This window comes from Elgaria multicarinata, chromosome 21 (genome assembly GCF_023053635.1).
Source record: "Elgaria multicarinata webbii isolate HBS135686 ecotype San Diego chromosome 21, rElgMul1.1.pri, whole genome shotgun sequence".
NCBI classification, from domain to species: Eukaryota; Metazoa; Chordata; class Lepidosauria; order Squamata; family Anguidae; genus Elgaria; species Elgaria multicarinata.
In genome coordinates this window covers 13,270,039-13,297,388 of record NC_086191.1, presented here as the reverse complement: position 1 = coordinate 13,297,388, position 27,350 = coordinate 13,270,039, and the positions used below count along the sequence as shown (strand labels likewise).

Below are 27,350 nucleotides of genomic sequence, written 5' to 3'. Positions count from 1 at the left end.
AGATTATGGTTTTATTTAAGAGATCTTTAACTTGCCTTTCAGGGCACACCGCCCTCGCAAGGTGACTTATAATCCTACAAAAACATGAATGTACGATTAAAGTTAGACAGGCAAGGCACCACCTACCTACACCCCCCCCCCCCCCCGGTAGCAGCAGTAGCATCTAATGTTTTTAAAGTACCAAATGCAGCCAGGAACAATGGACTCTGCCGTTGTTGTTGTTGTTTAAAAAGCCAGCAGTAATGAGGCAAGCGTTATCTCCCTGGAGAAAGAGTTCCAAAGGTATGGGGCTGCCACCGAAAAGGCCCTGCCCCTAGTATTCACCAGCCTGATGGCTCTTACTGGTGGGGGAAAGCGTAGGGCCTCCAGCGCTGATCTGAATGCTTGGGTAGGTTCATACAGATGTTGGCGCTCCTTCGGATAAAGGGATCCCAAACCACAGAGGGCTTTTAAAGGCCCAAAGCAGCTCCTTGAATTGGGTCCGGAAACGAACAGGCAGAGGAAGTAAATGATACAGGATATCTTAATTTTTCGAGAAAGCCAAGCCCTAGCTAATGCACACCCCCACTTGGCAGTGCCTATTCCAGGACCATCTTGATCCATAGCATTCAAGTCTATGTGGTTTCTGTGCCAAAGATATATCCTATGCAGCAGGCTGATGATGGAAAGGCTGCACTATACCACTAGTGAACTCGTTGAAGAGCTGACCTTTCGAATCTCGCCTATTGCCATGAACTCTTTAGATAAAGCATGGGCATACGTGAAGCACAGGGGTGCGGCTTTGTTTTCTCAATAGCTCTCTGACCCCCCCCCACCAGAACCAAGGGCAAAATGGCAGTTCAGAGGGTAGAGACAACTGCCTCTCATACCCCCGTGGGTAGGGTGACCCTATGAAAAGGAGGACCGGGCTCCTGTATCTTTAACAGATGCATAGAAAAGGGAATTTCAGCAGGGGTCATTTGTATAGATGGAGAACCTGGTGAAATTCCCTCTTCATCACAACAGTTAAAGCTGCAGGAGCTATACTAGAGTGACCAGATTTAAAAGAGGGCAGCTTTAACTGTTGTGATGAAGAGGGAATTTTCAGCAGGTGTCATTTGTATAGATGGAGAACCTGGTGAAATTCCCTCTTCATCACAACAGTTAAAGCTGTAGGAGCTATACTAGAGTGACCAGATTTAAAAGAGGGCAGCTTTAACTGTTGTGATGAAGAGGGAATTTTCAGCAGGTGTCATTTGTATATATGGGGAACCTGGTGAAATTCCCTCTTCATCACAACAGTTAAAGCTGTAGGAGCTATTACTACAGTGACCAGATTTAAAAGAGGGCAGCTTTAACTGTTGTGATGAAGAGGGAATTTTCAGCAGGTGTCATTTGTATAGATGGAGAACCTGGTGAAATTCCCTCTTCATCACAACAGTTAAAGCTGCAGGAGCTATTACTACAGTGACCAGATTTACAGCTTTAACTGTTGCGATGAAGAGGGAATTTCACCAGGTTCCCCATATTTATTTATTTATTTATTTATTTATTTATTTATTTATTACATTTCTATACTGCCCAATAGCCGGAGCTCTCTGGGCGGTATACAAATGACACCTGCTGAAATTCCCTTTCCAATACAACTGTTAAAGATACAGGAGCCCTGTCCTCCTTTTCATAGGGTCACCCTACCCATGTGCCGTACACAGGGGATGAGCTGCATATGCAAGTATAAATTTAAACGTGAGTGACTACAGACCAAGGATTCTAATAGCCTATTCCGTTGTTGTTGTGAGCATAGCCAGTGATTAGGGATGTTTCAGGATTCCGTTTTAAAGGTGAAATTTCAGTGATTTTTTCTGGTTCAGCTCTGGTGCGTTTCCTTTCCTTTCCCCGTGCTGGTGTCAACGCGATCCATAGCAAGTTGATCCAATATGGGAATTCCTTTTTTTTTTAATAGTGGCAAATTAGATCTCCCCTGCCCCCCGCGCCCCCCGGTCTTGAAATTTGCACAAATGGAGTTGTAATTTTGATTTTAAAAAGTTATCAGCAATCTCCCACAAATGTGTACAATCGCAGGTCTGTCCACTAGTGGCATATTTCCCCTCTTGTCAATATCCTTGTCAGTTTCAGACCAGCAGAGCCATGTTCTCATTGTTTCTTGGGGATGGAGCAAAACACTCAAAAGGAAAAAGAAATGTTCCAATTTCTGCAAATTACTACGACCATTTGCACAAATCCAGGACCTGAAAAAAAAAAGTGTGAGACATTTCTGGAATTTGGGGAGGGTGGGAAGCCTGCATTTTTTAAAAAAATAAAAAATAAAAAAATCAGTTGCTTATTGTAAACTGCCCAGAGAACTTCAGCTATGGGGCGGTATTAAATTATTAAATTTAATAAATAAATAAATAAATAATTGTCAAGTAACACCCTGAAGAGGCATTCTCCCTTTTCCCTCACATGAGGAATGCCTCTTCTTCGAAGATGCCTCCTACAACATGTGTTTGCTGCATCTAAAAACCAAGACAAAAGGCTTCCTGCTATAGAAATATTGCTTTTCCCCACATGCAAATTTTAATAGGCAACAATTCATACAATTAATTGCTTTTTTAAAAAAGCCCTTAATCAGGTTGCAACCCTCATTTTCATTTCAGGATTAACAAGCCTGGGTGGACAATTTCTGAATCTTGATTGTGTGAAGATATTTGGTTGTTATTGTGCAGAAGCATTATTGCGGTTGCTTGCTTTTGATCTAACTGGCTGATACTTTGCTCCAAATAACGACATGAACTCTTCCCTTGTCCCATCCACAGAATTCCCCCCTCCCACAGAATCATAGAACAGTAGAGTTGGAAGGGGCCTGTAAGGCCATCGAGTCCACCCCCCTGCTCAATGCATTTCTAATTTTATTCAACACCAGAGTACACATCTCTCTTTTTCTTCAACTGTTATCAGGTTTTGTGTCCCCTCGTCCACTTTGACAGGTGGGCCAGGATCCACAGCTGAGAGTGGGTGTGATAAAGCAGGTTAAAGTGCTGGACTGGGTTCAAATCCCTGCTTGGTCCTGAAGCTCACAGCTCCAAGGTAACCTTGGATCATAGAATCATAGAATAGCAGAGTTGGAAGGGGCCTACAAGGCCATCGAGTCCAACCCCCTGCTCAATGCAGGAATCCACCCTAAAGCATCCCTGACAGATGCTTGTCCAGCTGCCTCTAGAAGGCCTCTAGTGTGGGAGAGCCCACAACCTCCCTAGGTCACTGGTTCCACTGTCGTACTGCTCTAACAGTCAGGAAGTTTTTCCTGATGTCCAGCCGGAATCTGGCTTCCTTTAACTTGAGCCCGTTATTCCGTGTCCTGCACTCTGGGAGGATCGAGAAGAGATCCTGGCCAGATCCTCTGTGTGACAACCTTTTAAGTATTTGAAGAGTGCTCTCATGTCTCCCCTCAATCTTCCCTTAATATTGTTGGGGAACCTGTAGCCTCCTAGAAATTGTTGGGAAACTTTTTCCCCGTCTGCTCCAGCCAGTATGGCCAGTGTTGATGTTTGGCAGATGTAGTTCAGCAAGATTGGGAGATCTATGGTTTCCCCACTCTTGATGTAGACCCGGCCTCTTTTTGTGTTCAGTGCATTTCACGTGTTACCACCACCACCAAGACTCCTGTCAAAGTTAAATCTTTTCTATTTTATTCCAAGAAAGGGCAAGGAACGGCGATTTTTTTTAAAATTGTTTTTAATAATTAACTTTTTTTTTAAACTTGTACTTTTTATATTTTTGTTTTTTCTATGAAAAACAGAAAAAAAAAGGACTAAGGGAATTTGCAACACATTCATTTCAAAACATTTGAAAATTTTCAAGGCACCTAAAACGAGGAGGCCAAAGGGCGCGCGAAAGTGAGCACTTTGGTTTCTCTGGAGACCAAAAAAGAAAAGAAAAAGAGGGGCGGGGGAGGAAACAGAAAACACCCTTACGTTGGTGTAGAGAGCCCCGGGGTGGGGATCGAGGCCTTTCACCTGCACGCGGAAGCAGAGAGGCGGCTGGAGAAAAAGAAGATGGCGGAGGGCGGAATAAAGCTCGGTTTGTCTGAAATTGTCTTTCAACAGATACAGACCAGCTTGATCCTCGTCAGTTTTGTGTGTGTGAAGGACTTACTGAAGGGCTAAGTAAATGCAGCGCAGCGAGCGTCTCTCCCCAACGCTCATTATAGGATCGTGGCCATTGATTCTATCTCCTCTTCCCGCAGCACCGGTCAATGATTTAATCCCACGGTGATCATTGCAGACGGATGTTTTTGCCGGTCTATAAATGTGGGTGACAGGAACGTTGGGAGGCTTTCTTTCCTGTTTGTTGGAGGCTGCTGTGTTTGGCTTGTTGTTAAGAGAGCTCGGATGCCCCCCCTTCCTCCTGGCAAGATGGTGGGAGGGAGCCGTCGCCTTGGAACCCGGCCATTAAGAAAATAGAAGGAAAGAATTCTCTCGAAGGCTTGGATTTCACAACTTGTCCTGTTAGTCTCCTGTTCATGTGCGTGGACTTTCTACACTGGGTCCTGATGCTCAACTACTACAGCCCCCCACCCCTATTCGGCCCAGATCTTAGCCAGCCAGCCAATGCAGCGGTGGCTGGCCGGCCAGCCCTGAACTTCCCCGATTTTCTTTGCTGTACCAGATTCTCTTTCGCTTCACTCGGCTCCCAGGCTGGCTTTCCTATTAGACTGGTAGCCTATCACTTCTGCACCCTCTTCTGTGTCAGATCAGCGGTGATCTGTTGCCAGGAAGCCTGGGCCACCATGCAGGAATTCCTTAGCCGCCCTCCCAATCTGTGGCTTTGGCTCTTTTAGTCTGAATAACAGTGGAACTTGCCTCTCCTCTAAATTAGACAGGTTTGAGGCCCCTTCAAGCCCAAGCTGACGCCCCACTTCCAGATACCTTATTGGTTCACACTCCTTGACATTTTCCTTGCGCTTCCTCACTTTAACAACCTCCCCTCCATTTGACAAAGCAGAGAACTGTTGTCAACACCTGGAAAACACATTTTTCAAGATGGCACAGTGATTAGGGCTGTCCCATCCAGTTGCTTTGGCCAAAATTGGACTGGGCTCTCTTCCTCTTTCAAGGTGGCTAGAGAATTTCTCCAGTGGTTGCTCACCATCTCCAGCGCCTGGACATTCACCCTGCTTTCTTCTGCCACCCTGACACAATGACCAGAGTAGGCAACTGTTTGCCAGTGGTGGCCAGGCCCCGATCCTATCTCAATGTCATCTGGCCTCTAAGGGTGACCCCTAGAGGGTTGGGGGGTAGCATAGCATGTACTAACACATCAATTCTGAATTTAAAGCAAAGACAGGGCTGTGGAACTTGAGTGCTAGGCCTCTTTGATCCAGGAAAATAACACATCTACAATGCATCACATCACTTTCCCGCTACCACCATATGAGGCAATTGTGTTATTATGAGCACTTCCCCACCCTTACCTATAAAAGAACAGAGAAATCTATTTGTCATACATTTCATCCCTCTCCTTCTTCCCAAAGCGACATGTTCCGACTCCTGTACAAAATTCACAAGGACAACCCGTTTGTTCAGGGCCATCGCTCAATGGGCAGAGGAGTGCTCCATGGTTCAACCCCCAACAGCTCCAGTCAAAAGAACTTGGTTGCCAGGTTGGAAAAGGCCTCTCCTTAGGGCCTCGGAGTGGACAGTCCTGGGACAGCGGGAACAGTGGTCTGAGTCGATGCATGGCAGAGTCATGTGACGTCCTTCTGTTCTCACACCAGAGCACACCCTACGTGCAAACTTTGCAACGGGTACACGCAGTGGCAAGAATGGCCTTCCAGTGTTGGGGGATCTGTCCCCTCTCTTGTGGCTGTCATTGTTAACTGGATTAATCCAGAGGCATGCCTGCACAATCGAAGCACTCAAAAGATCGGTGGATGTTCACTTCCAATATACAAATTATCTCCTGCGAAGTGGGAAATCCTGCAGGCAGCTTTATCCGAAGACACAGAGAACCTGCATTCTACTTCTGATGTTGCCGGTATAGCCAGGACCTGAGAATCTTGGGGTTACATGTATGTAGGATTTCATGCAATGGAGCTGATATAAAACCTGTTCCCTGGTGAGGCTTCCGACATGCGCTCCGCTTTTCTCTTAGAAAAAGGAAGTTTCTAAGCCTCTGTACAAGCTTTCCTTTCTAAAATGACCTCTATGGTTGTGCATTCCCCTGGTTCGCAAGGCCAGCATTCGGGTGCTCACTAGAACGCCTCTTCTTTTTTAAAAAAATAGTTGCAAAGAGTAGCAAGGCCATCAATTTCATGGAGAGATTTCTATGATGGCTAAAGGCTGGAGCTACGACTCCCTCTATCCTCCCAAGAAAAGCCAACGAAGAGATGAGTTTAGGGTCGTCCAGACACAACTAGCTCATATTCCAGTCTAAGATGGGAGCATACTAATATGGACTGTCCCACCGGCACTATTAGGGCCATTTCCCAGTCTAAAATGGAGCATTCTTTTTAAGAGAAGGAAGAGAAAAACGTGGAGAAAGAAGGGGGAAAGATGCACACTGGGATTTATAAGTAGGCTCGGTCTCCAAAATATTGAAGACCAGAGCAGAAGTAGGCAAGAAGATCCTCTGGATGGAGATTCCAAGATGTCTGGGATGAGGAAGCAGGGGGATGTTGTGAAAGATTAAGAGCAAGTGATTCCAGGCCAAAATCTCTGTGCGCACATGCATGCCTGGTTCACAGAAGAGTGAAGTACTCTTTCGCCAAGGCAGCTGTCAAGTCAAATGGAACGGACAGAGCAAAGAGCTGAGCATGTATGACGGGTAACACTGCCTTTTAGGGAGTGGGGCGAGTTGGAAGTTGTGCCACGGGCTCCTCATCTAGGCCGGCTTCCGCAGACGCTCCCTGCGTTGCCGCCAGCTTCTAAGACGTTCACTCAAGACCATGCACGGTGGATGGAACGGCTGGGCTTTTAATTAAGGACACGCAAAACTGTTCTCTTCATTTCCACGGAGTTCTCTGCTTTTCCTCCCTGGAAAGTGTCTCCAATTTATCCTTGAATTTCTGGACAACTGAAGCACGCGTGTCTCTCTCTCTTTTCGTTCCCACCTTCCCCCTGACAAAGTAGGTGCACAAAGAAATGTGCACTGTATCGATGCGTGGGCGCGTGCACGTTGGACAATTACGCGGCGCTGGCCGGCATCGATGCCCAGGTGAGCGTTCCGATTTTCATTCCGCCTCTAGCTTGCGCAAGGGTTTTGCCCAAATCTAGCTGCCGGTTATTCCCCCACCCCGTGACAGGAAGCAAATGGGACAGAATCATAGAACAGCAGAGCTGGAAGGGGCCTACAAGGCCATCGAGTCCAACCCCCTGCTCAATGCAGGAATCCACCCTAAAGCATCCCTGACAGAGGGTTGTCCAGCTGCCTCTTGAAGGCCTCTAGTGTGGGAGAGACCTCCCTAGGTAACTGGTTCCATTGTCGTACTGCTCTGACCGTCAGGAAGTTTTTCCTGATGTCCAGCTGGAATCTGGCTTCCTGTCACTTGAGCCCGTTATTCCGTATCCTGCAAGGTTTGGGAGAATTGAACACACAGTATTCACACTGGGAACATGGTGGATTACCGTGACTTCCTTACTTTTTGTTGGAAGGAAGCAGGAGGGAGTGTCAGTAACGTGAGGGTATACAAACACGAAGGTCAGAAGACTTGGCTTTGCTGCTTTTGAAGTTTCTTTCCACTGTCTCCATCCCAAAGGGGACAAAAACAAATGAAACCACTCCGAAACCCATGAAAAGGAATGCAATGGGGAGCAAACCCAGTGTGAACGTACTTAAAGGGCTGAACAGGGAGGGAAGCTCCCTATGGTGATGAACACTTATTTTAAAAAAAGCAGGCTTTGGCAATTCACATGGTCGGGGAAGGGCACTGCTAAGATCCCGCTGAGGTTGTGGAGAGCTGTGTCTGGATTCAGACTTGGAACGGAGGGAGAGTTTCCCGCTCGGGGACCCCGTTGTCCATTGTTGGACCGTGGAGTAGGGCGTGAACGAGGGCCTGTGCAGCAACTCGTGGGCTTCTAGCATTTATGCCCGGCCCGGCCAATCCAGAGGGTTTGTGCGGCCTGCCAATTGCATGGCTTGGCATTGCATACTTCTGTTCCTTTCTATGCTTGAAGAGGTCTCTGAGGCTGGAGCACACACAGTCCCCCGGAACTGGTTTGGCTAAACCAGCTTTTCCCAACTCAGGTGTTTTGCTCAATCCCAGCCAGCTTGGCCAGTGGACAGATATGACCAGGGTTGTGGTCTAAAACGCCTGGCAGGGCCTAAGTCTTTAGGAGTGAAGAACCCGGCGCGAGCCTCAAAGTTTGTGAGAAGCACAGTAAGACAACGGAAGACCACCCACTCCCGTCCCTGGCGGATGGAGAGAAAGCCAAACCTAAGCAGCTAATTGCTTATCCCTATTCCTCCCCCGCCCCACTGCCCTTTCTTGTTCTTCCTTCTTCTCCATCACTTCCCCCCCTCCCCAAAAAGCGCTCTCTCTTAAATGAGAACTTTGCAAGCTGAGCTGCAAATTGCTTGTTACCGCAAACGCTGCGTGCCGGCGTGCCGGCGACGGCGTGCGGCAAACAACCCTCAAATCACCTGAATTAATGAGCAACAGGGAGAGGCAGGTTTCTCTGTGTGTGTGTGTGTGTGTGTGTGTTGGTATTGTGCTAAATGCATCCTCCCCAAGAGCCGGCTCACATTAGCTCTGTTTGTGAAGTACTGTATATAGAGTTAAACACTTAATAAAATTACACTTCACGGGAGGCGAGACTGACGTGTCAGGTCCAAGGCCCGGGATTGTGTAAAGTGATGTTTAGTGTATAAATATTAGCCGGCCTGAAGCGTTCTCTCTCTCTCTCTCTCTCATTCCCCCCTCCTTGTTTGCATTTTCCTTGTTGATGGTGTTTAATAGGAAGGAAACCAACCAACCACCCGCGCTGATCTTTTCCAAAATGACTTCCATGGAGGCTTGTTCCTCTCCCTACCCCCCACCGGTTATTTCAGTGCGCTGCTAATGAGCTGCATAAATTTGCATACTGAGAACCAAAAGTCGGGGATGAATAGCTAGGGGAAGGTGTGTTTTATGCAGCGCCATGGATGCATGCTTCTCCGGGGAGACCAGAGGCCCAGAATACATTCCAGAAATAGGGGTTCTCTCACTCACAGCCTTGGCTGCCACCCATTTGACTTACTGGGCCTTGCCTAAGTTGCCGGCCATTTGGCTATTCCCCAGAAATGAACTGTGCCCTTGTTCTTCCTTGCATTCCTTTTTGCTTCTCCGGTTTGCTTCCAGTTTGCCCTGCAATTTGGTCCGGTTTCTCTTGGTTCCCTGGGCTGATCTTGGTGCAAGCAACTTGTGCAGAATTCCACCCAGGGGTAACGAGGCTACCGGGAGATGGAGTGTCTGCTCCATGGAGTGGAAATCCGGGCCAGGCTGACCCCTTGCCAAGTTGAGTTACCCATCAGTACTCCAGCTTTTACTTTTTGTTTCAAAAGACTGTCAGAAGACACTTTCCAATGCAGCAAATGCCAAGAACAGACTCTGTACCCAAGGAGGACTGCATACACATATATATTAAAAAGTACATCCCTATCTTGGTAAAGCACATAAATAAATAACCACGTGGCAAGTTCATAGAATCATAGAATAGCAGAGTTGGAAGGGGCCTACAAGGCCATCGAGTCCAACCCCCTGCTCAATGCAGGAATCCACCCTAAAGCATCCCCGACAGAGGGTTGTCCAGCTGCCTCTTGAAGGCCTCTAGTGTGGGAGAGCCCACCACCTCCCTAGGTCACTGGTTCCATTGTCATACTGCTCTAACAGTCAGGAAGTTTTTCCTGATGTCCAGCTGGAATCTGGCTTCCTTTAACTATTTAGAGATGGTTCCCAGCATGCCCTAGTACTGGCGGGTGTCTTCCGTCCTTCTTCCAAGCTTTCCCATGACGTGAAAGCTCAGAAACAGAAGCTTGCATTGCCTGGATGTCCAGAATTAAAAGTTGCCGAGACTCCATGTTCGTTTTAAGGAGCACAGCTCTAGCCCTGCATGTCTCTGGCGAAACTCTTCTACGGGGAGCACTGAGAATGCAGAGCGGAGACCTGGGTGGGATAGCGAATACCCTGGAAGACAGAAACAAACTTCAAAGTGATCTTGATAGGCTGGAGTGCTGGGCTGAAAACAACAGAATGAAATTTAATAGGGATAAATGCCAAGTTCTACATTTAGGGAAGAGAAACCAAATGCACAGTTGCAAGATGGGGGACACTTGGCTCAGCAATACTACAAACGAGAAAGATCTTTGAATTGTTGTAGATTGCAAGCTGAATATGAGCCAACAGTGTGATATGGCTGCAAGAAGGGCCAATGCTGTTTTGGGCTGCATTAATAGAAGTATAGCTTCCAGATCACGTGAGGTCCTGGTTCCTCTCTCTTCGGCCCTGGTTAGGCCTCATCTAGAGTATTGTGTCCAGTTCTGGGCTCCACAATTCAAGAAGGATGCAGACAAGCTGGAGCGTGTTCAGAGGAGGGCAACCAGGATGATCAGAGGTCTAGAAACAAAGCCCTATGAAGAGAGACTGAAAGAACTGGGCATGTTTAGCCTGGAGAAGAGAAGATTGAGGGGAGAGATGGTAGCACTCTTCAAATACTTGAAAGGTTGTCACACAGAGGAGGGCCAGGATCTCTTCTCGATCCTCCCAGAGTGCAGGACACGGAATAACGGGCTCAAGTTAAAGGAAGCCAGATTCTGGCTGGACATCAGGAAAAACTTCCTAACTGTTAGAGCAGTGTGACGGTGGAATCAGTGACCTAGGTAGGTGGTGGGCTCTCCCACACTAGAGGCCTTCAAGAGGCAGCTGGACAACCCTCTGTCAGGGATGCTTTAGGGTGGATTCCTGCCTTGAGCAGGGGGTTGGACTGGATGGCCTTGTAGGCCCCTACCAACTCTGCTATTCTATGATTCTATGACTTGACGTAAGACGGGAAGTGTCAGTAACAGATTCGGTTCGGGACTTCTGCCTCCTTGCATGAAAGGAGGCAGTGAACGGCATTGTGGGATGCAAATTGCAACCTAGAGAGGGGCACGCGCTGCTGGTTGGGAGCGTTGATGGACACCACGTGTTTGTTCTGCCATTTTTGTGGCGATTGGGCAAGCTTTTAAAGTTTTCCCTCTCTCTTTTATTTTGGTCTGTTCGCTCCCCTCCACCTTCCCCCGTCACTTTGTTTTGTCACAAGCCTCTTAAAATGCATTTTTCTGAACAGTTGTTATTGTCGCTATTAAGGAACGCGAGCCTGTCGGGGAGCCCCGTTGGCAAGGAGAGAACTCCTCAGAAAGACGCTTCTAATGGCGTGTTGATTGCCTGGCTCTCCAGTTAGCCAGGTAATCCCATTTATTGCCATTCGCGGAAATTAAGGGGTTGAAACGTTGCGGATTCGTGAAGATACGAGACAGCGTGCAGAAAAAAAGAGAGCGGGGAAGAGGCTGTGTGTTGAGGGACTGAGTGGCTTCTAATGAGCTTCTTCGGGTGGAAATGATTGGATTCCTGTTTGGGTGGGGCTGGAGGGCTGCTTTAAATACTTCCCAAGCCTGCTTGGAGTAGAACAACGCGTGACCCAGCGAGTCAGACGCAGCCCACCAGCCGCGGACAGTGGCTTTTGCTGCTTGGTTTGGACTGCACAAATGCAGGGTGTGTGTTTTTTTTGGGGAGAAGCTGGCAGGCCACCATACGTGGCTAACAAGACTGCTTGTGGCCTAGAACGTTCATGATGGGCTCGTCTTTCTAAATGGGAAGCGGTCCTGCCTGCCCTCTGCCCAGTGATGCAGAATTGCACTTCGTTATGCCCGGCCTGATCGCTCTTAATCTTTTGAGGGGAGGGGGTTATCTTGTTGGTCTTTTTTTTTTAAAAAAAGAAATAGTTTTAATATTAATGACAAGAAGGAAAATATGAGCGGGTTAAGAAGAAGAGCCTCGTGTGGCGCAGAGCGGTAAAGCAGCAGTTTCTGCAGCTGAAACTCTCCCCACGGCCTGAGTTCGATCCCAGCGGAAGCTGGTTTCAGGCAGCCGGCTCGGGTCGACTCAGCCTTCCATCCTCCCGAGGTCGGTAAAATGAGTACCCGGTTAGCTGGGGGAAAGGGAATCACGGCCGGGGAAGGCAACGGCAAACCACCCCGCTATAAGGCCTGCCAAGAAAACATCAGCGAACGCTGGCGTCCCTCCAAGAGTCAGTAATGACTCAGTGCTTGCACGAGAGGTTCCTTTCCTTCCTTTCCTAAGAAATAAGAACAGAAAGGCGCTCCCAGAAAGAGGGGGAAATGGTGGGGGGGAAGGGGGCAATTTCTTGAACTTTTGTTTGGGATTTCGAGAATGCAAGAGCTGCCTTGCTGGATTAGAGCAAGGACTGGCATGTTTTTTCTCATGCTGGCCAGCGAGGTGCTAGAGGCGTGAACAGCCTGCCCGGTTTGTTCCTAGCCTCTCATCTTCCCAGATGCACTGCCACTGCACATGGAGGTTCCACCTAGCAAACAGCTCTTGATAGATCTATCCTCTATTCCTTGTGTGGGTGTTTGTTCCTCCTGAGGTTTGCAGGCCCTGCCACTGTCTTCTTCAACTCAACTCCGCCTCACCCATCCATCCTAAAAAGCTTGGGGACGACTTTGACCTATAGTACCGGCATCTTAAGAGTTTAGTAGCAACAAACATGTGCTAGGATGACAAGCCGAATGCCGAAATGCTGAACTTTCTCATACAGACACTGACCAGTCTCAAACGCGGCCCTCCCAGTGTTCCTCCAATTTTCCTGGCCCTCTCTTCTTGAAAGTGTTCCACTGGCAATATGAGGTCAAGTCCAGGAGTCTCATGTGGCCACAGTGTGGTGCACAGTGCCATTCACTTCACAGCCCGTTCCTTGGCGGCCTTTCCACCAGCTGTACACACGATCCATCAAGCTAGATCAAGCCAACGCAAAGGTTGTCATACCGTCCCGGCTGCGACAAGTGGCAACTGCCCGTGTAGGGATCGCCCCATTCCTTGTCGTCCGCTCTCAACGTCTGCCAATTCCAACGTGACCTTTGAGGGCTTTTCCATCTCCCGGGCTGCCGATCCAAACTGGAAAACTGTCCTCCACGTGTTTGGATGTAGTTTGCCTTCAAGCCTCCTGATGGAGTGGGGGAGAATTGTTCTTTTCCTGCCACACCTGCAATTTTGAGTGCCTCGGATTTGCTCTGGAGGGAAACCAGACCACACATGGAGCCGTTGAGACACACCCAGATTGGCCTGTACAATCAAGATGAATGCAGCCCACCAGCCATGGTTGGCAGCCACCCACCAGGGGTTCAACAAGCCACCTGCTTTTGCTCCTTGCGTGGGAATGCAAAAACAGGAGGGGTATCAAACACCTGACAGGCCAAGGTACATGGGTCGGGGGGCTGCCTCCCTCCCTCCCTCTCTCTCTTTTGGCTTGGTGGGTCACAAGTTGTGCAGTCCTGCATTGGAGCCTCTGTGATGGCACCTTATATGAGTGAGTCCTTGAGGGCGCGTCCACAGACCCGGCACCTGCAAAGATCCATAGATCTACAGTTGGGACATCCAAACGTATCCCATGGGAGAAGAGGCAAAAATAGCATGTGGAGAAGCAAAGCAAACAACCCGCCCCCCTGATCCCACCTTGATGATGAGCTATTGGCAACGGCCTACCTTTTCGTCTTTGCGTTGATGCAAAAGGCTTGAACCAAAACCCTGCTCCTCTCTCCTTCCTTAACCTCTCAAAATCCCCTGTGAACCTGAGAACCGTTTCGGATTCCAGAACCCCCACCTTGGAAGGAATATCTTGCTGGTTGGAAGACTTTGGCCCGTCCTGTCTCCACGTCAGTTTTTGTGTGTGGGGTTTTGATTTTTGTTTTTGCTAAAAAGACAAGAGCTACGTGTTGAATTATCCCTACGAAAAGAATAATCTCGAATGATTGTCCCAAAGGGTAGCCGTACGAGGAGGTCACCAAAGGTACGATTCTCATGATCAGTCTGCGCTGAGCGGAAGAACAAAACTCTGATGGGTTCGGAGCATTGCAGGAGGGGAAACGGGAAGGCCGGATGCAATTAGGGTCCTTTTTCAGAACTAAAAGAAAGAAAAACGACCCGCCCTCCCTTCCTTAAGCGGCTGTTTGGTGTTGCTCAACTTTGCATGATAAATTTGGGACCTGTAAGGAAATCAGAGTTATGGGACTCAAAAAGAGAACTGGAAGTAGATTCACACAAGTCCTTTCCCCAATGCAGTTAACAGTTCAGCCCCCAGGAAAGACATTTTGATGTGTGTTTTTTTTTCCCGTTTTTGTTTTATAATCTAACCCCTGAACAAAATAGAAGATTTATACAGGAAGAAAGATAAACAGGTAGCATTTTTGTTTTTCACCCCCCCCCCCTTCCAGGTCTTTCCTCTACTTCCCCCTCCCCCCCTTGTAAACAACAACAGCCCAATGTTCTTTCACGGTCTGAGCTGGGTGTTCTGTTTCGTTTTAATCTCGTATATTAAATATAAATTATGTCTTTCCCACCCCCTTCCACGTCTACTTCTTTAAAACTTTTTTTGTTTGTTTAAATGTTTGTTTTCTACAAAATAGGTTTGTTTTTTGTTTTGTAAAATCTCCGTCCCCTCCCCTCCGTTTTGTCCCACCTGGTTCTGCTTGGAAAAAAAAAGTCCTCGTTTTGCCATTTCCCCCCCCCCCCGCCCCATCTTGGCAAAAAAATCAAAACAAGCGGGGGGGGAAACCAAAACACCAACCCTGGGGGGCACGATGGGGAGGGAGTTAAAAACTCGGACGTGTTTGGGCGGGGATGGAGGGGGCTGTATGGAGGAGGAGGGGGGGATTTTGCATCATGTGTACGAATAGTCTATGTCTGGAATTCCCCCGTCTCTGTACCCACGAGTTGTACCATAACCGATGGTGTGGGTACTTTTGTAAAGACTGGTTCCATTGGAAGGGAATATGGTATGGATGACGTACTCCTCCTTCGCCCGGTGCGGGTTGATTGGCAGCATCTGCAGGCCAGGGCCTCTGATTTCCAGGATGGAATTGTCCTTCTTGGTGCCTGATTCCACGTAGTCGTCTTTCTTCCGGCTGCCCCGGTCTCGCGTCAGCAGCTCTCCCGTCCGGTGGACGTACCAGCAAATGGCGGCCGAGACCAGGAAGAGGAAGACCAAGGCCACGGCTCCGCCGACGATCCCCGCTAACGGCAGCCCGGCCATGGGGTCCATGTTCTGCTCGTGGTTGAGGGTGGTGGTGGGGCTGTACATGTCCGCCGTCTCGGCCTTGGCGCACACCGGGGTCTCGTCGGGCACGTAGGTGCTGCCGGTCTCCATGGTGACCATGCAGATGATGTAGGTCGACTTGGGCTCCAGGGCCGTCAGCAGGTACTCCGTCTTGTCGCCTTGCACCAGGGTTTCCGTGATGGAGCCCAGAGCCGGGCTGTGGCCCAGGCGCAACCAACTCAGCCGGAACGAGGCCGCCGGGAGCATGGCCTTCCAGCTGATGCGGATGCTGTCGGCCGTCAGCGGTTTGACGTGCAGAATCAGCGTTTTGGCGCCGGCGCCGGTGGCCATCGGGTAGTCGATGTTGGAATCGGGCAGCTGGATGCCCGGCCGCTTGGCCTTCAGGGTGAAAAGGGAGCCCTGCGGGGTGGTGACGGCAGCGTTGCTGGCGGTCGTCTTGGCCGCCACGGCCACTCCCGAATTGCTCTGCGGGCCCCCTTCAAAGCACTCGTCCATCTCGTTGGTGATGTCTTTGATGGCCATGCCTCTGACCTTGTCGGGCCCTTGGCACATGAGTCCCCTCACGTTCACCACGGCGGCCCGGGCCTTGACCCAGTCCCTCAGCCACATCAGGTTGCAGCCGCAGTACCAGGGGTTGTTCCTCAGCAGGAGCTGAGAGAGGCTGTCGAGGTCATCGAAGAGGCCCTTGGGCAGGGTGGTCAGGTTGTTGTTGGACAGATCCAGCTTCTCCAGCTCCCTCATTTTGGAGAGGGTGTTGTAGGGGATGTGGCTGATGGCGTTGTCCTGCAGGTACAGCTTCTGCAGGTGGACGCTGGGCAGGTTGAGAGGCGGAGCCGCCAGGGAGTTCCGCACGAGCGAGAGCTCGCTGAGGTTCTGCAGGCGGCTGAAGGTGTCGTCGGCGATGCGCTGGTTGGCCAAGAGGTTGCCGTCCAGGACCAGGCGCCGCAGGCTGTTCAGCCCCTTGAAGGCATGGAGGGGGATGGTGGAGATGCGGTTGTCGTCCAGACGCAGCTCCTCCAGGGTGCGGGGCAGGCCGGAGGGGATGCTGCTGAGGTGGTTGCGCGAGAGGAAGAGGAGCTTCAGGCGGGTGCTGTCCGCGAAGGCGTCGTCCTCGATGCTGACGGTGGAGACGGAGTTGTCGTCCAAGTGCAGCTTCTCCAGGAGCGGGATGCGGGCCAGGGAGTCGCGGGCGATGGTGCGGACGTTGTTGTCCTGCAGGTGAAGTTCCTTCAGCGAGCGGGGCAGGTTGACTGGGAACTCGTCCAGGTCATTTTCGTAGAGGTAGATGACCTGATGGGAATCGGATCGAGAGGAAATTCAACAGGGCAAGAGGAGAGGGCGAAAACGGCACATCAATTTCAAAATGGGGTTGGGATTCTGGAATCGCTTGGGGTGCGCGCGTGTGTGTGTGTTTGGTTCCAGTTTGTCGATACTAGCATACCTTTCATCAGCCTGGAAATTATAAACTTATCTCTCGGGAAAGAGCTTTAATTCGCCACCCCACTACCTCCAGGAACTGGCATTAAAAGGTAAGGGAGTTTCAAGATGCTGCCAGTTGTGTGTGGAAATTTGCATCTGGTGCTAAAAATTCAAGTAGGGTACATCCCCAAATCCTCTCCAAAACTCCATCTGGAGCCTAAAGCCCGAATACGGTGTTTCCAATTCCAAAACGGGTTTAATCTGTCTGCGGAAATTCGAAAACCAAACGTCTGTTAAGTCTCTGCTTGCCTAAAGTGTTGTTACTCAGAAGAGATCTTGTTTCCATAGACCACCTCATGGGCCATGTGAATCAGCCTTACGCTGGGGTCAAGCCACTGGCGCATCTTGACCCCATCCTTACTCAACCTGGTGCTCTCCAAATGCTTTCAGCCACACTGGGGATGATGGGAGTTGTAGCTATGTACATTTGGAGGGCTCCAGGTTCAGGAAGGCTGGTTTCCCCCCCCCCCCCCCCGCGATTATAAGTGCTTATTTAAGACCTCGGGGAGCATAAAATGTCTTCCTTAGTCCCTGGCACATAAGCTCTTTTTAGCTGGAGCTATCAGGAATTGAACCCGGGACTCTCTGCGGGTGAAACATGTGCTCTACCCCTGAGCATGGACCCTGCCCCATAGACTGAAATGGTGAACTCAACATCAGCACATGAGCGAGCATAGCTGGATGGGAAGTGCATGCAGAAAAGGTTCAATCCCAAGTATCTCCAGTTTAAAAAGATCAGGTCAGCAGGTGATGGCTCTCGAAAAAACACTTGAAAAACACTTTCATCCATCACCTCGCTTTCATAAAACACCCTTCCAACTTTTAAACGCTCGCAGCAGTTTCTGCAGCCGAAACTCTCCCCACGGCCTGAGTTCGATCCCAGCGGAAGCTGGTTCTCAGGCAGCCGGCTCGGGTCGACTCAGCCTTCCATCCTCCCGAGGTCGGTAAAATGAGTACCCAGTTAGCTGGGGGAAAGGGAATCACGGCCGGGGAAGGCAACAGCGAACCACCCCGCTATAAGGCCTGCCAAGAAAACGTCAGCAAAAGCTGGCGTCCCTCCAAGAGTCAGTAATGACTCAGTGCTTGCACGAGAGGTTCCTTTCCTTTCCTTCCTTTGAAGGAATGGGGAAAGACCTGTCCCGGTGTGACTCTTTAAAATCTTGAAGGAAAGGAAAAGAGGGTTCAGGATTAGCTCACTTCATGAGGACTAGCTACCCTCTTTCCTGCAAATCTCCCCCACCCAACCACCCCGCTTGTACAACCTGCACATTGAGCTTTTTCTTCAAACTGGAGGGGACGCCCGCGTTGTTGATCTGATTGTTCTGTAGGTACAGGGTGGTGGCATCGTCCGGGATGTCAGGCGGGATGGAGGTCAGGCCCCGGTCGTTGCAATAGATGAAGCCGTTGTCGCAGCGACAGACTGACGGGCAGGTGGTGCTGTCAATCACCTCGCTCAGGAAGGCCACGAGTCCGTAGCAGAGGAAGAGCCAATCACGCAAGTCCATGGCAGCTGCTGTTGTAACCACGGTGGCCGTCACCACGGCAGCTGTCGGCGAGGCGGTCGCCATGGCGCGCGGGGTGCTAGGTTGTGCCGCGGTTAGGCCTTTGGGACCTGCGGAGGGAATATTTTTGGGTTTAGCTCTGGATTTGTTCCCGCCCTCCCTTTTTTGCAAGGTCTGAGGGTGAAAAGGGAGGAGTAACAAACAAATAAACAAAGCTAACACCCCTGCCATGCAATTAAACGTGCGAATCTCTCCCTCTCAACTAAAGGCTGCCAAGTTAGGATTTAATTGAACCAGGATTTAGCTCCACAACCTGTTTTCAGAGCCAGAGTTTAGCCCCAGGATATGTAAAGCACGAGCCGATACATAAACTGAGAGCCAGTGGAGGTGTAGCAGCGGGGAACGAAGCATTTGCAGAACGCCTTTTCCTCAGCACAGCAGAAACCAGAAACAGCACCTATGTAGGTGGGATTACACTGGGCTGAGCTTTGTGCAGAACCAGTGTGTGGTTTTGCCCTCCATGCTTTTCCTTCCTTGTCAATATTCATAGAATCATAGAATAGCAGAGTTGGAAGGGGCCTACAAGGCCATCCAGTCCAACCCCCTGCTCAGTGCAGGAATCCACCCTAAAGCATCCCTGACAGATGGTTGTCCAGCTGCTTCTAGGGTGGGAGAGCCCACAACCTCCCTAGGTCACTGGTTCCACTGTTGTACTGCTCTAACAGTCAGGAGGTTTTTCCTGATGTCCAGCCGGAATCTGACTTCCTGTCACTTGAGCCCGTTATTCCATGCCCTGCACTCTGGGAGGATCGAGAAGAGATCCTGGCCCTCCTCTGTGTGACAACCTTTTAAGTATTTGAAGAGTGCTATCCTGTCTCCCCTCAGTCTTCTCTTCTCCAGGCTAAACATGCCCAGTTCTTTCAGTCTCTCTTCATGGGGCTTTGTTTCCAGACCCCTGATCATCCTGGTTACCCTCCTCCTCATTCCTTGCATGAGAAAAGCCAGCACAACAAAGAGACGGCTAAGGTGAAAGAAAACATGTTAGATTTCCAAATGCATGGAATTTATTTTTTTTCTACTTTGGAGGAAGCATCCAGGTATACAGTTTCCCCATAAAATCGAAACGGTATAGACTAGGAAAGGTTGTTTTTGCAAGTTTGAATACCAGTTTGGAATCTGGTATTCTTCTGGCTGGATAGCTGCACTTGGAAGAAGAAAGGTGCACAGATTCGGTACGTGCAGACAACTGAGACAACAGATATAATTGGGAGGCCGTGCTTATGTCTGCCATCTTGTTCATCCCATTAGGAAGAACCAAACCTGATAGCTCAGCACCTCAGAGGTTTGGACGCCTTTTAAAACAACAACTTTAATTAGTGTGAAAGCATCGATCAGATTTTTAATTGGATTTTAATCAGTGCTGTTCCGTTCCCTACCCCCTTGAAAGGATTTCGGGGCTAGCGGCATTGCCACAGGCAAATCTGTGCATGTGTTTTAAAGCCACCAAATTATCAGACTACCCATCTTGACCAGCTTTCCCCAGCCTGGTATCTTCTAGATGTGTTGGGCTGCAATCTCCATCAACTCCAGCCATGATGGTGGTCGTAGTCCAACGTGTCTGGAGGACACCAGGTTGGAGACTTCTGGTCCAGACGGACCTGATGGGTTTTTCCTTGTGCTCCATAGTCTCATCTAATGCTGTGTATGATTCTCCTGCCATTTACTTTGGGGGAGTGTCCATGATTCTAAAGTGCACACCAGGTCTTTCTGCATACTCAGTTTCCTGCTCTGAACTTAGCCTCTATTATGGGCTGATCTGTGAGCTTCCTTATTTATTTATTTATTTATTTATTTATTTATTTATTTATTATGTATTTATTACATTTATATACCGCCCCACAGCCGAAGCTCTCTGGGCGGTTTACAACAGTTAAAAACAGTAAACATTTTTTAAAAAGTATACAAAATTTAAAAAATCATCAGAAACATATAGACAACAATATAAGAACAACAACATCCATTTAAAAACAACTGTTCTGGGGTCCATTAAAAACAAACAAATTTAGCGTTGTCAAATGCTATTAAATGCCTGGGAGAAGAGAAAAGTCTTGACCTGGCGCCTGAAAGATAACAGTGTTGGTGCCAGGCGAGCCTCATCGGGGAGATCATTCCACAGTCGGGGGGGGGGGGCACCACCAAAAAGGCCCTCTCCCTTGTTGCCCTCCTCCGAGCTTCCCTCGGAGTAGGCACTCGGAGGAGGACCTTAGATGTTGAGCGCAGTGTATGGGTAGGTTCAAGCCATGTAGGGCTTTATACGTTAAAACCAGCACCTTGAATTGGGCTCGGAAACGTATAGGCAGCCAATGCAAACGGTCCAGAATCAGTGTTATATACTCAAACTTCCTTGTTTCAGCTATCAATCTGGCCGCCTTCAGGTTCTTGCGCCCTGATGGAGAATTCCCCTGCCTTTGCATAATTTAGCCTAGCTGCTGCTGTGCCATAAACCTTCCTTCCTTCCTTCCTTCCTTCCTTCCTTTCTTTCTTGACGATAGCAGAGAAGGTTGCCCTGTTGTCTTATAGGAGGTGTTGTTGTCAGGGCTGGCTCTGGGTTTTCAGGAGCCCTTGGGCAAGACACCCTCCATGGCGCCCTTCCATCAGTGAGTTGGCCTTCTCACTGCCATGATACCAGCGCCTCCTCCTTCCTCCCACTTGCTTGCTTGCCAGCCAAAGAGCAAGTAGACAATGACATCGATTGCTCCTCTTTCTCACTGCTACTGTTGTCCCAGTCAGCACGAGAGGCAGGCGAACAAGCAGGCTGCGATGACGAAGCGGAGGAAAAACGAAGCGTGCGCTTCGCAGTGGGCCCCCGCAGGACTGTGAGTCCCTGACAGGTGCCCAACGCTGCATGGCCTAGCTGCGGTTTCTCCTTTTTAGGGTTATTGTGGTCCTTAATGCAATAAATCTATTTCAGCCTTGTATGTGTGTGTGTGGCTGGGATGGCCCATCCGGGTGCGAAGCGTGTCATCCTTTGGGAGAACTTGCTTCACAAGCACCGCAGTATCAGCCCAGCCTTTGACATCGCAGTGTTGGGCTCCTTGACCCATGGGCTGGGGAGGCAGGGCCGGTGCCAGACTATTTTGTGCCCTAGGCAGGTGAGCTGCTTTCACCCCCCACCCCCACCCCAGCATACCTAGGCGCAGGGCGCCATCTCGCCCGCCCAGCTGAAGCGAAGCCAGGATGCTGGGGTGGGGGCGGCTTCGGAACGGTGTGCCCGGCCGGGAGAGCAACTTCTGGGCGCGCCGTTCTGAAGCTGCCCCCCCCCTCCCTCCACCCCAGCATTCTGGCTTCGCTTTGGCTGGGTGCCCACCCAGCTGAAGCGAAGCCACGACGCTGGAGTGGGTGGGCGGGCATGGCTTCGCTTTGGCTGGGTGGGTGCCCAGCCAAAGTGAAGCCAAGACACTGGGGCGGGTGGGCGGCTTCAGAATGGCGTGCCTGGAAGCCGCCCTCTCAGAGCCACTGTGGGAGAGCAGCTTCCGGGTGCAGCGTTCGGTGCCCCCCTTACCTTGGCGCTCTAGGCAGCCGCCTGAGTGGCCTCTATGGTAGCACCGGCCCTGTGGGGAGGTTTTGGATTGAGTAGCAAAGCATCCACGGTACGCGCTAATCGAGAGAATTCCGAGGCGTTTCAAGGAATTTGGCAGGCCTTTTTGGAGAATGCCAACACCAGGATTTGGCATTTAAAGTGAACTATATCCTCTTCCTCTCTTTGTGTATTTCTTTTGGTTTGTGGGTAGGTTGGGGATATATGGAGGATCTTGGCCCAGGAAAAGGAGGGCCCCCAGAATTTGTTCACACAGGCTTGTAAAGCTTCTGAGATTAAAAGAACCAAATTTACAACTACCGCAGCTATTCCTTGGTGTCTGGTTGGCCGATTGTATCACGGGCTGAAACAATACAAACTTTTAACACCAACCCTAAAACACGCTCAGACAAATCCTGACAAACTGGCAGGGAGTTACTACAAGGGCAAAGCCTTTCACGGCTTTAAAAATATATATATGATATAGCAGGGGAGTGCAGCTTGGAGGAGGAATTTAGAAATTATCTTCCCTTCTCTCTCCCCCTCCCCTCAAACAAAAGACAAAAGCAACTTTATCAACCTTCTCTTTGTGTAGCCAGATCTTACATCCCGGTGGAGTGGTGTTGTTTTTTGCCAGGCCTCTCTGTATGTCTACCGCCAGATTAAAAAAAACTTACCAGCCCACCCAATCCAAAAGCAGCCATGGCCAACTCCATTGCCTCTTGAGCTCCCAGCGCTTTCAGGCAGCATCTGTCAAGCCGCAGAAAGGGTTTGCAGCCGACATTGTAAATCCCTCTTAAGAAGAACTTTAAAAGCAGGAAAGCTGACGTGCAACAACCTCAGCCACAACACTGCGTTCGTTAAGATGCGGGGGGAAAGGCAAAGAGGAAATGCACTCCTGGGGCTTCCTTTCCTCCCCCCGCCCTCTCCCGTACACCCACTCATGACCCGATGCGTTTCCCAGGAAAGACCGTGATACGGAAGAATTCATGTGCCGGCTCTCGCCACAATGCTTTCTCAAGCGCACCATCCTTGTGTGTGTCTGATTTGAAACTCCTTTTTAAAATGTCATCTCCTGGCATCGCCTGAGCCCAGCAGAGGAACTATATTGTGCGCAGGGAGGGCGTTTTTCACCTCCTTCGCCCCCTGGCTCTCCAAACCCCTACCCAGCAAATTACTCGCGTAGCAAGCAAGCACTCAAAAGTTATTTGTCTCGCTTTCCTTTTTCCGCGCAACGGGGGGTCGTTGCTGGAACAGAAAAACAGTGGGTCCTACGGCAGAGTGGCCCTCTTCTCCCACCCAAGGTCATGCGGTTAAATGGTCTGCAGCTGTGGATTCAAAAGACGGCTTGCGCCGTGTAGATGCGTGGGTCGCCGTCTCTCCGCACCAGACGGAATTGGTTTCAGTTCCCCTTTCTGTGTGACGGGGTTGTCACCTTGGCTTTGCCTGCCGCCCAGAGAGCTCCGGCTATTGTGAACCGCCCAGAGAGCTCCGGCTATTGGGTGGTATAGAAATGCCACAAATAAATAAATAAATAAATAAATAAATAAATAAAGCCGTTAGCTGCTCTGCCCTCCACCCCACGCAGCCCTGTTCTCCAACCACCTCCAGGGCACCAGCAGCTACTGCTCGTGAGCCTGTTGCTTGATTCCTGCCATTTCACTTGGGGCCACGCATGCACACGCACGCACATAAAATCACAGAATAGTAGAGTTGTAAGGGGCCTATAAGGCCATCAAGTCTAACCCCCCCCCGCTCAAGGCAGGAATCCACCCATAACGCACACTGTGTTATTGTGTGTTATGGTGCCCAAGGCTGCCTTGGTGCGCCTAGACGGCTCCTCTGACCTAGAATCATAGAATAGCAGAGTTGGAAGGGGCCTACAAGGCCATCTAGTCCAACCCCCTGCTCAATGCAGGAATCCACCTTAAAGCACCTTAAAGCATGGTTGTCCAGCTGCCTCTTGAAGGCCTCGAGTGTGGGAGAGCCCACAACCTCCCTAGGTTGTAATGCTCTTTACAAATAGTCCCAACGTCTACATCAGTGTGCGCACGTGCGTGGATGTGCACGGGCACGGCCTCTGGCCCAGCATCACATGTGGCCCTTAGGGCCAAGAAGGGTTGTGTACTCCTTGTCTACACCAGGGGCGTTGATAGGTCTGGGCCTGTAGGGCTTCACCCCCAGATCTATTTCTACATCCCTGGACCTAATTTTGTGAACCGCCCAGAGAGCTCCGGCTATTGGGCGGTATAGAAATGAAATGAAATGAAATGAAATGAAATGAAATAAATAAATTTCCAAAGCCCTTAGTATCCAGTGGTGCCAATCAGAGTTTTTTCCTAACGTTAGCTATCATATGACAGTGATAGTTTCCAAGGGGGGGGGTCATAGTTGTGGAAGGAAGATTTAGCCCTGTCTTCCCTGTGCCATCTGGGGGCCTCTAAACATTCCCCCTCCTCATGGCAAATGGAGCTTAGAAAAACGATGCCAATGGAAAGATTAGGCACACAAATCTTTTAAGTGCCTACCAACACTTCTGGTCTGCGTGCTTGAGCTTTTTTCGAGTAATACTGACCTTTTTTGTGGGGAGGAAGTTGGGAAGGCGAAACGGGGGTATATAGAACCCTGGCTGTGGTCTGGAGGTATTTAAGAAGAGGCTGGACAGAGCCACCTCTCACGGATGGTTGAATTGGTTTTCCTGCACCTTGCAGAGGGTTGACTAGATGATCCTCGGGACCCCTTCCAAGTCTACAATGCTATGATTCTATGATTCTCTTAGCAAGCTTGAACTGGTCTCCTTTTCCAGAACATGGTGAGTTAGAAAACGCAGCATTGCTGGTGCATTGGGGGAATGAGAGCCCTGTCTCCCTTGCCCTCCGCCTCTGCTCCAGATTCCTGTCCCCTCCTGCCCTTGGGGCTTCCTCGCGGCCTCTCTCGTCAGATTCCCAATTACGTGGCACAAAAGACCTTTGAGGCGAAGGGGGAGCAAAGGCCCGGCTTCGGAGACGGAGGCCTGAAAAGGCGCCTGCCGCTTTAACCACCTCTTTTGGCTGCTCCTTTATGCCCCTGTTGTTTATATTACACGGTTTATGTAGCCTATCAAATTAAGGCCAGTAAATCGCTTTGCTTTACGGCCTCAGTTTTTATTCTCTTGGATCTCGTGGAGAACGGGAAGAAAGAGAGAGACAGAGACAGAGACAAAGGGAGGAAGGAGCTGCTGAGCCTGGCAAAGGTGATGGTGGGAGAATAAATTGAAGGCAAACAGGAGGCAAAGAGTCCTCAGCCCAGGTGTATCCCTGGGGCGAAGCATGCAGTGGTGTAGCTAGGTAGTTTTAGGCTTTAATGATCTCATGGAGGGTAGGGGAGAGGTTCTTTAGATCAGCGGTCCCCAACCTTTTTGGCACCAGGGACCGGTTTCGTGGAAGACCATTTTTTCACGGACCGGGGGGGGGGTGTTTGAGGGGATGGTTTTGGGAAGCTCCCCCCCCACTCCAGCATCCTGGCTTCGCTTTGGCTGGGTGAGCGCCCAGCCGAAGCGAAGCCAGGACGCTGGGGCAGGCGGGCGGCTTCGGAACGGCGCACCCGGAAGTCGCTCTCCCAGAGCGGCTTCTGGCCGGGCACGCCGTTCCGAAGCTGCCCCCCCACCCCACCCCAGCGTCCTGGCTTCGCTTCGGCTGGGCAGGCGAGATGGCGCCCTGCGCCCAGGTACGCTAGGGTGGGGGTGGGGTGTAAGCAGCTCACCTGCGCGGCCCGGTTCCTAACAGGCCATGGGCCGGTATCGGTCCGTGGCCCGGGGGTTGGGGACCCCTGCTTGAGATGATAAGCCATTGGGAGCCACCCTGTTTGTGGCGCCTTGAACATGTGCCCCAAAGTCCTACGCTGCCAACACCGCAGAGAGAATGTCTCCTCCCCCCGCACTACCGTCACCGCTAGTTGCTGGGGAACATGGGTGGGAGGGTGCTGTTGCACCACGTCCAGCTTTGTGGGTTCCTGGTTGACAGCTGGTTGCCACTGGACCCACGGTCTGATCCAGCCTTTCAGGGCTCTTCTGATGTTCTTACGTCTGGAGATCTTGCCTGTGACTTTGTAATGATGTCCTCCCTCTCTCTCTCTCTCTCTCTCTCTCTCTCTCTTTTCCTTTTCTTTTTGCTGTGGAATTTCCATTTTAAATGAGATCGCCTCCTATTTATTTATTTATTTATTTAGCTTTTGGCTCCCGGGGAAATGTAAAACATTCTTCCAGCCCCCCCCGACTCCCCGACTTCTACGCCGTGGGTGCAAGAATTAGAAACGCGTCCAACACATACATAAATAATCATCTCCGAACAGAAGTACCTTTTCGCGTGTCGACCGTCTCATCTGCTTTCTCCCTCTGTTAAGTCGCTCCCTCGCTTCGCCCGCTTTTCTAATCTATCCCCCAGGCCCCCTCCCCAAGCTGTTATATCTCTCCCCCCCCCTCTGCTGCCCCAAAACCATATGCTTCCTCTGCCCTTCCTTCCAGCGTTGACTTTTCGTCCCGGCTTCTCCGTGCCAGGCACTCATTCATGCGGGACGTTGGCAGCCTCCGCTACGGGAGGGCTACGCTTTACAGGGCTCCCGTGCATCCCTTTTAACCTCGGCTGAGTTAAACTCCTTCCAATGTTATTTTTTACAAGGCCCTTTTCATGGAAGATTTGAGTCGGCAAGGTGTCTCGCTGGGCCAGTGCCCATTAAATCACCAGAAACCACTCACTTGCCTTGACTTCATTATACATTCAATTCTTCTATAAATTTTACATTTCCTTTTTCTTGCCACTGTCTGCTTCCACCGCCCCCTTCTTCTCACCCACCCGCCCCCCACTTTTCTATCTCCCTCTGGTTTATTCTTACTTTGGCCAGATCCTCCATAATGGGACATAAAATCCTTTATAGCCCAATATTTCATGGTGTCAAACAAGAGGGACCAACCGGACGCGGTTTCCGATCCCTCGGCAACCAGCGCTGCAAATCCCACTAAAATAAGTCACTGTGGGATCTCTCCCCCGCCACCCCCCATTCAAAACTACCTCAATTGCTGTAGACAATACTTTTAACCTTTACAGAAATGGCTGTGAGGCTCACAGCACGATACTGCTGCTAAACAGGCCAATGCAATCCAACTTTGGCTGTATTAAGATGGGGTTATTGGCGAGGAGAGCCTCGTGTGGCGCAGAGCGGTAAAGCAGCAGTTTCTGCAGCCGAAATTCTCTCCACGGCCTGAGTTCGATCCCAGCGGGAGCTGGTTTCAGGCAGCCGGCTCGGGTTGACTCAGCCTTCCATCCTCCCGAGGTTGGTAAAATGAGTACCCAGCTAGCTGGGGGGAAGGTAATAACGGCCGGAGAAGGCAACGGCAAACCACCCCGCTATAAGGCCTGCCAAGAAAACGTCAACGAAAGCTGGCGTCCCTCCAAGAGTCAGTAATGACTCAGTGCTTGCACGAGAGGTTCCTTTCCTTTCCTTTCCTATTGGCAAGGAATACATCAGCCTCAG

At 50.3% G+C, this 27,350-nt stretch overlaps 2 protein-coding genes across 3 annotated transcripts in view; one reads left to right on the top strand and one right to left on the bottom strand.

The window, feature by feature from the left end:
• Nucleotides 1–27,350, top strand: part of MACROD1 (mono-ADP ribosylhydrolase 1) — a 289,992-nt gene that overhangs the window by 25,673 nt on the left and 236,969 nt on the right. The gene's annotated exons all lie outside the window — the stretch shown is intronic.
• FLRT1 (fibronectin leucine rich transmembrane protein 1) lies at nucleotides 14,781–18,411 on the bottom strand. Its single transcript, XM_063145592.1, has 2 exons — nucleotides 18,026–18,411; nucleotides 14,781–16,574 (listed from the first exon to the last, which is right to left on the bottom strand). Exons 1-2 carry the CDS (start codon nucleotides 18,329–18,331, stop codon nucleotides 14,889–14,891), a joined length of 1,992 nt encoding a protein of 663 aa, XP_063001662.1. The 5' UTR covers nucleotides 18,332–18,411; the 3' UTR covers nucleotides 14,781–14,888.

Excerpts from the sequence above, each read along its gene's own strand:
- FLRT1 (XM_063145592.1), bottom strand. The coding sequence starts at position 18,331 with ATGGCGACCGCCTCGCCGACAGCTGCCGTGGTGACGGCCACCGTGGTT. Across the intron at positions 16,575-18,025 it reads AGAAAAAGCTCAATGTGCAG|GTCATCTACCTCTACGAAAA; the intron begins GTTGTACAAGCG and ends GATTCCCATCAG.